Source organism: Cynocephalus volans, chromosome 12, assembly GCF_027409185.1.
Source record: "Cynocephalus volans isolate mCynVol1 chromosome 12, mCynVol1.pri, whole genome shotgun sequence".
In the NCBI taxonomy this organism is placed as follows: Eukaryota; Metazoa; Chordata; class Mammalia; order Dermoptera; family Cynocephalidae; genus Cynocephalus; species Cynocephalus volans.
Window position 1 is genome coordinate 78,131,599 of NC_084471.1, and position 12,129 is coordinate 78,143,727.

General features: G+C 41.0%; 1 protein-coding gene across 1 annotated transcript in view; it reads right to left on the bottom strand.

Moving 5' to 3' along the window:
- The window catches only part of MUC19 (mucin 19, oligomeric), a 149,568-nt gene that overhangs the window by 79,939 nt on the left and 57,500 nt on the right, over window positions 1–12,129 (bottom strand). The window contains 8 exon segments of the mRNA XM_063115697.1: window positions 4,032–4,097; window positions 4,880–4,954; window positions 5,668–5,754; window positions 5,980–6,051; window positions 6,657–6,722; window positions 6,924–7,022; window positions 7,870–7,964; window positions 8,838–8,934. Of these exon segments, the coding sequence (XP_062971767.1) occupies window positions 4,032–4,097; window positions 4,880–4,954; window positions 5,668–5,754; window positions 5,980–6,051; window positions 6,657–6,722; window positions 6,924–7,022; window positions 7,870–7,964; window positions 8,838–8,934 (657 nt within the window).

Here is a 12,129-nt window from a genome sequence, read left to right on the forward strand (position 1 = left end):
TGCAAGACCTGAAGCTGTGAAACTTCTAGAAGAAAACAGAGAAAATGTTTTGGGATGTTGGTCTGGGCAAACACTTTATGGAGAAGACCTCAAGAACAAAAGCAAAAATATACAAGTGGGGTTGTATAAAACTATAAAGCTGCACAGTAAAGGAAGCAGTCAACAGAGTGAAGAGACAACCTGCTGAATGAGAGAACATGTTTGCAAACTATTCAGCTAACAAGCGATTAATATCCAGAATATCAAAGGTACTCAGACAACTCAGCAGCAAAAAACCAAAGAATTCAATTTAAAAATGGGCAAATTAGCTGAACAGACATTTCTCAAAAGAAGACATAAAAATGGCTAAAAGGTTTATGATAAAATGCTCAACATCACTTATTATCAGTGAAATGTAAATCAAAACTACAATGAGGTATCATCTCACTCCAGTTAGAATGGGAATTATCCAAAAGACAGAAAATAACAAATGCTGCTAAGGATATGGAGAAAAATGAATTCTTATACACTGTTGGTGGGAATAGAAATTAGTACAGCCATTATGGCAAAAACTGTATTGAAGTTCCTCAAAAAACTGAAAATAGAACTACCATATGATCCAGCAATCCCACTACTGGGTATGTATCCAAAGGAAAGAAAATCAGTATATTGAAGATATACCTGCACTCCCATATTTATTGCAGCACCATTCACAATATCCATGTTACAAATTCAACCCATGTCCATTGACAGATGAATGGATAAAGAAAATGTCATATATACACACAAGGGAAATCTATTCAGCCATATAAAATAATGAAATTACATCATTCACAGCAACATGGATGAGCTTGGAGGACATTATGTTAACTAAATAAGCAAGGAACAGTAAGAGAAATACCACGTGTTCTCACTCATATGGGGAAGCTTCAAAAGTTGCTAGCATAGAAGTAGACAGGACGATAGTAGTTACCAGAGGCTGGATAGCAATAGGGTAGGGGGAACAGTGATGGGTTGATTAACTGATACAAAATTACAGCTAGATAGGAGGAATAAGACCTAGTGTTCTCTAGCACTGTAGGATGACTATAATTAACAGCAATTTATTGTGTACTTTTAATTAGGTAGAAGACAGGATTTTGAATGTACCAACATAGAGAAACAATCAATGTTTGAGATAACGGGAGGGAAAAAACACAAGCATCTTTTGGTTGTTTACCACTCACCCTGTAGTGAATGTCTTATGAGGTGTTTCTTGGTACCTAATTTTCTAAGTACTTTCATGTTTTAAACTGTTTTCTTATAGACTTGATACTTGAATTATGTTTACTATGATATAAAACACATTTTCTTTCCTTGAGTACGCTTACATTTTCTTTTCTTGAGTATACACTTGACAAATCTGATGCTAATCTGACTTTTTTTTCCAATGGTTTGTTCCATTTGTCTGAGATCCAAAGAATTTCTTTCTTTATCTGCCAAGTCTAACAGTTTTCTAGAAAAAGTTACAGTATTTACTGTCCAAGATTAATTCTTCCAGGTATATGGTGGGTTCTTAAAAATAGATAGAGGTCTTTTTGGTTTTAATTTCAGGAAATGTTTCTGACTTACATATTTAAATATTAGCTCTGTTTCATTGCTTTTCCTTCTCAGAAACTGGAATAATACATACATATGTCAGACTTATATGTATTATATGTTGCCTATTTTCTGTAACTATATGTTACTATATATGTTGCCTGTTTTCTGTAACTATATCCTTCTCTGATCAATTTCATCTTTTTAAAAAGTATCTGCAATATTGTGGGGGCACAAGACCTCTTCTCAGTTCTATCATCTAATCCCCTTGCTATAATTTCAGAATAAGATTTCTCTCTTATTAATCTCTGTAGACACCTTGCTATTTGTTCTTTACTTTGGGGATAACTTTCCTTTTCTTTAATTTCTCTCCAGATTTCTCATCGATTGCAAGTTAACATATTCTAGCCATTTATCTACTTTTTACTCTGAGTTTTTAAATTATAATTTTTGATGTCTTTTAATATTTGCACATTTCTTTAGTTATGCTAAATTCATGTTGGTGTTATCTTTCAGTATTCCTCAGCTTCATGACTGGATTTTTAGAATTTACTTGCTATGGCTAAAAACTTTTTGAAAATGTATTTAAAAATAGCTTAGAAGAAATATCTGTGCTTAGATATTGAAATTTTATTGTTATTTTTCATGTTTTTGTATTTTATTTTCTTGGATCAGCAACAGCAGGGCATCCTCTCTCTGCAGTGGGTGGCAGAGAAGCTTCGTGTGGGTCCCCATGTATTAGATCCAGGGTCCCCTCTTATGTTCTTGCAGAGAAGCTCCCCTTTATAAGTGGCACCTTTTCTTTGTCTTATTTCGATTCTCAGTTATTACTCTGTTTCACTGAGACCTTGTCTTCATATCCTCTTTTTTTCTTTTTTTTTTTTTTTCGGTGACATCAGGCCCCAGGGATTTCTCTAACTTCTGAGATGCCTCCCTCTCCTCTAGAAGTGGTCAATGCCTTCCCAGGAATTCCAGTTCTCATTCCATGCACTCCCAAAACTCTTTCCACTCCATATTCACCAGTGCTCTGATCTGCTGGGTCTCAGATCTTCTCTCAGTATTTCCCATTCAGGGTAGGGCTCTTTCCTTCCGGGTCTAAACCCTGGTTGATTGAACTGTAAGTTCTACCACTGTTGGGATCTTTCAACACTGTACTTCCCTGTCTTCTGGGATGCCCTGACCTGAATCTCAGCTCCACTGTGAGCCCTAAAGCTATCTTTGCCAGACCTTGAAGACTTAGTGTTCTCTGTCACGTCTAAACACTCTAGATGTAGACTCTGTGTTGATCTCTATGGTTTGTAAAAAAAGGAATCTGTTCTTTCTAATTTATGCAGCTACCATTTTCCTACACCTTTTTTGATTTTTGTTTTTGTTTATTTTTCTAAGAATTTTTCCATTGGTTTCTTGAGCTTAAATGCTACTGTATCCTAGGAGCATCAATGCAAATTAAGTATCAGTTTGATACCATCACTAACTAAGGTACTCATGCTTGTAACAAAAGCATTTTGGTGTATTTGAATATTTAACCAGCTCATCAAATATTTATAACAGAGATACAACATTTAAGAGGTTGGATGAGAAAGGCTCTCCACACATTCAGCTGTGAACACCTCACGCAGCTGCTTCATTTCCAGGGGTGAATTTAGGATGGATTCTGTAATAAATGGTGCTGCCAAGTCCTCTTACTTGCAGACTATTACTGTTTATCTTGAGAGAATGTATGTTTTCAATTGTATCTGTTTGGCTACGAAAGAGTGAGATTTCTCTCTCTGTTTTTGCAATCTCTTAGCAGACCGCCTGCGAAGTGGATCACAGTCTGGTTTAAAACTTACTCAGTAATAAGTCCATTTTTATTCTCTGCTACCTCACGTAGATGGTTCTAGGTCTGTAGAATACTTTGTTTTCAATTCTACTTCCCCAACAGCAGAAACATAACTGCTCTTCATTTCCCTGATAGTAAATATATCCTTGAAATTGCAATCAGCTTACTTGTATTTTGAGTTTTTGTTCAAGTTAAGGCATATAGATATAGTTCACAATGCACTGATTATAACATATTCTTTTCAAAATAGAATAATTCTGTTATTTTTATGCCTAACAAATCAGTTTCCTTAGAATTGCCTCTCAAGTTGCTAACCCAACACTTCTCAATAAACAATTTCTTGACTTTGATTCCTGCTTTGCATGGTTTTTGCCTTTGTGTGTATGATAAATATTAATTTCTGCTGCTAAAATTTAAGTTCTACGAAAACAAGTATCTCACTCCACTGCTCTCTCATGTAGCCTATAGCACCTGGTATGGTGTCACACACACACACACACACACAATATGTCTTAATTTATTTCTGATCTTCTGCAGTTTTAACATCATACAAATAATAAACTTCCCAGGATGTCTTGTGTCTAACAACATTTTCAGTATGTAAATCACATTTCTACTGTCTGGATTTCTTCTGATTAGGCTTTTTACATACCTGATGCTCCAGAGGTGTTTTCACCATCACGTACTGTGGTGTCTACATGTTCCTCTCCAGTTGTTCCTAATTGAAAAGAACAGTGGTGCTCAGTCTGCTTTGGGTTTCCAGAGTTGGGCAGATAAGAATGCCCAATACCCAATTACATTGGCATCCCAGGTAAACAACAAACAACCATGTTCTAATCATTGCATAAGACATATTTATACTAAAAAACTATTCCTCATGTATGTAAAATTCAAACTAAACTGGCATCCACTATTTTTTCTGGAAACCCTAGTCTTCAGAGATGATTATTATAAAATTAATCTATAAAGAGATTTCGGGGTTTTTTTTCAGGGGGGTGGTACTGAAGTGTATACTAGGAATTAAACTACACATGATCATTTCTCTTAAAATTATAGCCATGACTAATTTCACTTAAACTTAAAAGAATTTGGAGTCCCAGCTAAACTCATGATGCACCACCACTAAAGTGCCCTGCTTAGCCTAGGCCTGGCCACCTGAGTTCCAGGTGGTCTGGGACACTGGAAGATATTCTCGCTGGGACTCCACCGCCAATTTCAGGGGTGGTTCAAACAGATTCTCCCATTGCATTGATACACACAGCACTGAATGAGCATACACATTATTGTGACAACCCAGTACTGTAGAACTTCTGAATGGGAGATTTGGAGAAACCAGAAAAATTAAAAATTTCCTGAAATTGTGAGTCAGTTATACACCATTCTACATGTTTTGTTGGATGGCATTTGATTAATTAATATCAAGTGAAATCAGCACAGTTCTCATGAAAGACTGTCTCTTAGGAGAAAAGCCACAGACTCTGAGTGACATGCTCTACTCACCTGACTTGGCTTCAGATGATGTCACTTCACTGCTTTGGGCTGAAGTTGTTACACTCACTGATGGTCCAGATGTCACTTTCAAAATAAACAATAAATATGTATCATGATCTTTGATGAATTAGAACAGATTGTGCTGTTCTCTACTTTCAAAAAATTTTATGCATTTGTTTCCACTTCATTTCTGGTTCAATTTTTCCAAAAATTAATCATAAGAATCTTGTACAATTGTTACAGTCCCTGAGTGTGCTTATTTGCTAGTTGATTGCAAATAAGCTCATCCATTATTCACTCATTCAGTATTCAGATATTTGAGACTAGTGGATCTCAAACCAGACGTAACACTGAAACCAACTGTGAAGCTTTTGTAAAATTCATATGCTCGGGCTCTTCTTCCAGGGATTCAGATTTAATTAGTCTATGTTGGACTTCTCTGTATGTATTCTCAAAAAATTTTCTACCTTATTCTAGTTTGCAGTCTGGATTGTAGACCAGGACCTAAGCCCCACTCCAGACTCACAGCCTCAGAAATTCCAGGTCAGAAGTCTCAAAATCTGTAAGACCCATAAGCACACCCAGGGATTCTAAAAATTATACAAGATTAAAGAAATACTATCAAATCCAGACCTCTGATGGCTTCCTACAGTAGTACTGGTCAGTAATTGAAATCCCCAACTCCAGTCTCTAACTATCCCATCCCTTCCTCACAATGCTGCCAGATATAGAGGATGAAGACAGACCCACACACTCCATTTCTCCCTGCACAATCATTGATTTCTCCCTTTAGGTACCTGATTTGCTGCTTTCTGAGGTTGTGGCTGGTATAGCTGAGGCTCCAGAACTGACAGTGGGGGACCCTGCAGAAACCTTTGTGGTCCCTGAAACCAAGAACAGGTAGTGTGCATGTGTAGAGGGGGGTGCATATCGTTCCTACCACTACTATGAGTACTTAGGAGCTTCCAGAAAGAGAAAGTCAAAGACACTGTTCCTCCAACTTTTCTTGGAGCTGCATTCTAATGCCAGTTACAGCCTGACTCTAGAGCCCATCGCCTGTTTTTGGTTGGGAGCTGCTGAGGCATCATGTCCAGCCTAGCTGATCTTACCAGTGCCTGTTTCTCCTGGGGTACTGCCATCTCTGGCTCCAGGGGTTGCTCCAGACGATACCCCAGGTGTGCCTGATATTTCACCATGGAAAAAAAGTCAGTATAAGAAAATATATAGTTAGATTTTCTCATGAAAGTGACTTCAAATATGCTTGCTTTTTTCATTTGAAAAAATGAATGTATCTATTCCTTTAACATTACAGGTGTGTGAAAGTCGTGTTCAAGGTAAATCACATAAATCAGGTAACCCTAATAATCTACTAACTAAATTAATGTATTTTAACTTAATGAAACAAACTAATCACGTAGCTAATTCAATGTTTCTTCTTACTAGAATCAAGTTATGCTCCCAGCATGCACCTTTTCTCCACTTGATAACCCCTGTCTTGCTATTCCTTGTCTCCTACATCTGATAAATATGAATTCCTCCCTCTGCAAAGTTAAGTAGTGTGAGAAAAGGTATATTACATTATTCTTTAAGAATACTCCACAGAACATCTAACACAATATAAAGTAAACAGCAAATATTCACTGGTATATTTCTGATCTTCAGGACACTTGGCATTGTATAAATAACAATGTCAGAATTCTCCAGAAAGCCTTCACTCCAGCTGAATTTGGAAAAACAGCTCACATGTCTGCTGACTGGATTTCATGCTGGTTATGCTCCTTCGTACCTGTTCTTCCAGAAGTGCTTTCATGAAGACCTCCAGTGCTGGCTCCACCTGCTCCTCCAGTGGTTCCTAAATGAAAGAATAATGGTGCTGTGACTACAGATAGTTATGAAGAAAACACTATTCCAGGATGTTTCATAGTTTCACTCATGTCATTAGTTCCTAAAATGTTGTCCTTCGTTACCTTTACTTAATCTCATCATATTCTAGGATGTTGACAAAACTTGTGTTGGACCCCATCAGAAGACCCCAAAGGAGGCTTAGTCTTGCCTGCTGAGTTTCCAGCACTGGTGGCCCCAGTGCCTAATGCTCCAGATGTGCTGCCCCTGCCTGCTCCTGTGGTAGCTCCCACGGACTGTCCTGTTGTACCTGAAAACACAGTAGCAGTGGTTTCAACCATACAGTACTGTAGTTCCCTTTATACTAAGGGGATATGTTGCAAGACCCCCAGTGGATGCCTAAAACTGGGGATAGTACTGAATTCTACATATACTATATTTTTTCCTATATAATCACATTGTACAGGATGGGTAGCTTATAGAGCATAGATATGCTGGACAAAGGAACGATTCACACTCTGGACAGAACTGAGACAGACAGCTTGAGGTTTCATCAAATTACTCTGATAGGTGGGCAGATTAAAATTTTTGAAGTGTTTACTTCTGAAATATGGCATTTAATATTTTCAGACCTTCTAACAATTGTATTAGACTAGAGAAATACTATTAAATCCAGACCTCTGATTTCTATATGCAGTATTATTGGTCAGTAACTGGGATCCCTAACTCCAGTCTCTAACTATCCCATACCCTTCCTCACAATGCTGCCAGATATAGAAGATGAAGACAGACCCACACACTCCATTTCTCCCTGCACAATCATTGATTTCTCCCTTTAGGTACCTGATTTGCTGCTTTCTGAGGTTGTGGCTGGTATAGCTGAGGCTCCAGGGCTGGCAGTGGGGGAGCCTGTGTAAACTCCTGTGGTCCCTGAAACCAAGAACAGGCGGTGTGCAGGTGTGGAGGGGGGTGCATATTATCCCTACCACTACTATGATTACTGGGGAGTTTCCAGAAAGAGAAAATGAAAGATGCTTTCCCTCAAACATTCCTCAGTCCTGCATTCTCATAACAGTCATAGCTTGATTTTACTATATCCAACCCCTGCTGTTGATTGGCAGCTGCTGAGAAACCATGTCCAGCCTAGTCGGTCTTACCAGAACCTGTGGCTCCAGTGCCTGCTTCTCCTGGGGTACTGCCACCTCTGGCTCCAGGAGTCGCTCCAGACGATACTCCAGGTGTGCCTGATTTTTTATCATGGGAAAAAAAGTCAGCATAAAGAAATATATAGTGGATTCTCTTATGAAAGTCATCTGAAATATGCTTAGTTTATTCATTAAATAAAAAAGAATGTATCTATTCCAGAAACTTTACAGATATGTGAAGTTCTTGTTCAAGGTAAATCAGATAACTCAGGTAACCTTGATACAGAGGATAACTTAATGTAACCTTGATTACATTAAGGTATTCTTTCTTAATAAATCACAGTGATCATGAAGATATTCAGTGTTTGTCATGCTTGCTAGAACTGCCTTATGTGTCAAGCAAGCACTTTTTCCCCACTTAACTCCTGTGTTGCTTATTCTTTGTCCTGTACAAGTACATAAAAATAAATTTCTCCCTCTCCAATGTGAAGTAGAGGTATGTTGCCCTGTTCTTATATTTCACAAGGCATCTCACACAATACTAGATACACAGTGAATACTTGTGTATTTCTGATCTTCTGGAAACTTGGCATTACATAAATAACAATGTAGGAATTCTCCAGAAAGGCTTCTCTCCAATTGAATTTAGAGCAAACAGCTCACATGCCTATTGACTGGATTTCAGGCTGGTTATGCTCCTTCATACCTGTTCTTCCAGAAGTGTTTTCAAAAAGACCTCCAGTGCTGGCTCCACCTGCTCCTCCAGTGGTTCCTAATTGGAAGAATAATGGTGCTTAATGTCTACAGTTAGTTATGAAGAAAACACACTTTCAGGATGTTTCATGGTTTCAGTCATGTCATTGGTTCCTAAAATGTCATCCTTGGTTACCTTTATTTAATCTCATTAACATATTCTAGGATCTTGGTAAACCTTATGTTGGACCCCATCAGAGGACCCCAAAGGAGGGTTGGTCTTGCCTGCTGGGTTTCCAGCACTGGTGGCCCCAGTGCCTAATTCTCCAGGTGTGCTGCCCCTGCCTGCTCCTGTGGTAGCTCCCACGGACTCTCCTGTTGTACCTGAAAACACAGTAGCCACAGTAGCAGTGGTTTCAGCATATAGTACACTTGTCCCCCCTTGATTCTTAGGGGATTGTTTCAAGACCATCAGTGGATGGATGTCTAAATCCACAGATAACACCTGAACCTATTTACACTATGCTTTGCCTATAATATCACATTGCATAGGGTGAGTAGGATATGCAGGGTGGAAATGCTGAATAAAGGGATGACTGACATCCCAGCTGCAATTCAGCAGAATGGCATGAGAATTGATCATGCCACTTAGAAAGGTACACAATTTATAACTTATTTATTGTTTATTTCTGAAATTTTTCATGTAATATTTTTGGCCCCAGTTTACTGTGGGTAACTGTCATCTTCAAAACTGAAACCAGGGATGGTTTTCAAGATGGCGGCGGCTGCGGCGGCTGGCGCGGAGTAGCTGAGGTGGAAAAGGCGGCCACTGGGACTCAGGCAGTCGGAAAACTTGTGGTCCTTCCTCTCGCCATCTCTTAAGGGAGGACTGCTGCTGCTGACCGGTCGTGGGGGGTGACCGCCACTTTGCCCCCAGCAGGAGAGGCTGCCTCATTTACAGACAACAGCTTTAAAGTGTGGAGCAGGAAAAGAACTGTTTCTTAGCTGCAAAAGTGAGTCTCGAAACAGGGAACACGGCGCCAGGGCTGCTGTGGATGCAGCCAGGATCCCGGAGGCCGGGGCCGCGCTAAAGGCGGCCAGCAGCCCTATTCAGGATTCGAGGTTTCAGGCCGGCATTAAAGAAGATTCCTGGGAGCGCCCGAGCCGCGCCGCGACTGAACAGCTCGAGGCGGCAGCGCCGAGAACACGGAAGGCAACAAACCAGAGACAGAGCGAGCACCCGACCTGGCACAGCACTGTGAGTGATCCCTGGCACAGCTCTGTTCGGGGGGTGGATGCCCAAGCGGCCCCCGCCTGCACCACCAGCCCTCTCACCACCGGTGCTGCCTCCATTTTCCCAGGTGCGGGCAGCTCCGCCCTGCTCGGCCATCACTGAGCCCTCCCACTTGCTGGCCTGGCGCCAGGCTTTCCGGAGCTTGCGGACCGGCCTTGGCTCCCACTCCCTCCGCGGTTCTCTGGCGGGGCTGGTGGCGGAGGGCGTCCCGGGCCAGTTTCAGGAGGGCAAGGAAGTACGGGCGGGCCGACTGTCACTCCACCATACCCTGGACTCCGGCCCCAGGTAAACTCCCTGTTACTGGGAGGCAGATACCATCTGTGCGGCCACCAGTTTGGAAAAAAGCCTAACGAATTTCTGGTTGGGAATAGTGTGGTAGGAGAGTTCCCAGGTCCGCTTGAACCTGCCGGAGACCAGGCTGCAGGTGGGCGCTAGACTCGGTTTATACTGGGGGGATACAAAGGTGAACAAGACCTGAGAAAGATCTACATAGTGCCACAAAGGCACCCAGAGAGACTGGTCGTCTGTGCCCAGCAGAAACCTGGTAGACTTCCTGGGCGAGGCGGTACCGAGCAGGGTCTTGAAGGCCCAGCTGTTAGACGAGGGGTGCAGAAGACACGCCCCAGCCCAGCACAGTGCGCACAGAGTGGGGAGACGTGCGGCCAGGGAGGCGGAGACTCGACAAAAACCACACACCCGGTGGGGTCGCTACTGCACGATCTAACAGCCTGGGCCAGAGCACACGGAACAGGGAGAAGTCCTGCACAGGAAGTGAAAGCTCAACAGAGATCACACACCCTGTGGTACGTGACCCACCAGCCCAGCAGAGGCCAAGCTGACCAGAAAGGTGGCTCCCCGGAGAAGCCCAAGACCCGAGGCAACCACACACACAAGGCACTAGAGGCCAACTGAGCAGTCACGGAGGGAGCCATACGAAATTGGCAACCACAGCAACATCCTAGTTAGTCATTAGTCTCAAACCGGTGGACTGTGAAACCCCCGGCCACAATGAATAAACACCAAAAAAAAGATACCAGAAATACAAAAAATCAAGAAAGTACACCACCAAAAGTTAATAAATCTCAAACTCTAGATCCTATAGAACAAGAAGCCCTTGAAATGACTGACAAGGAATTTCGAGTGATAATTCTAAAGAAACTGAATGAGATACAAGAAAACTCAGCTAGACATCATGATGAAATGAGGAAAAGTATACAGGATCTGAAAGAGGAAATGTACAAGGAAATCAATGTCCTGAAAAAAAATGTAGCAGAACTTGCTGAACTGAAGAAGTTATTCAACGAAATAAAAAACACAACGGAGAGTTTAACCAACAGGCTTGTCGAAGTTGAAGAGAGAACCTCTGAACTTGAAGATGGGCTGTTTGAAATAACACAAGCAGACAAAAAGAAAGAAAAAAGAATCAAGGACATTGAAGAAAATCTGAGAGAGATATCAGACAACCATAAGCGATCAAATATCCGAGTCATGGGTATTCCAGAAGGGGAGGAAAATGGAGATTCCATTGAAAACATATTCAACAAAATAGTGGCAGAAAACTTCCCAGGTATAGGAAAAATCACAGATCTTCAGATCCAGGAAGCTCAACGATCTCCAAACGTATTCAACCCAAAAAGGCCTTCTCCAAGACATGTCATAGTCAAATTGGCAAAACTCAGAGACAAAGAGAGAATCTTAAAAGCTGCAAGAGAGAAGCGTCAAATCACCTATAAGGGAGCCCCAATCAGGTTAACATCAGACTTTTCATCACAAACCATAAAAGCTAGAAAGGAATGGGATGATATTTTCAAAATACTAAAAGACAAAGATTGCCAGCCAAGAATACTCTACCCTGCAAGGCTATCCTTCCGAAATGAGGGGCAAATAGTATATTTCTCAGACAAACAGAAACTGCGGGAGTTCACTACCACAAGACCACCCTTACAAGAAATCCTCAAGGGAGTACTAGGTTTGGTTCCTGAAAAATAACTACCACTGCCATAAAAACCCAAGAAAAATCTAAACCCGCTAGTATAATAAAAATGGCATTCATGAAGAGAAAACAAGCTAACAAAAACACTATCTACAACCTAAGGAACCAACAAACACAGAAAACAAACAGTAAATCAGAAAGCAAGGAACAAAAGACACTTAAGACAACCAAACAACCAATAAAATGCTAGGAATAAATCAACACCTTTCAATAACAACTCTTAATGTAAAAGGCTTAAATTCCCCAGTTAAAAGACACAGACTGGCTGACTGGATCAAAAAGCAGGACCCAA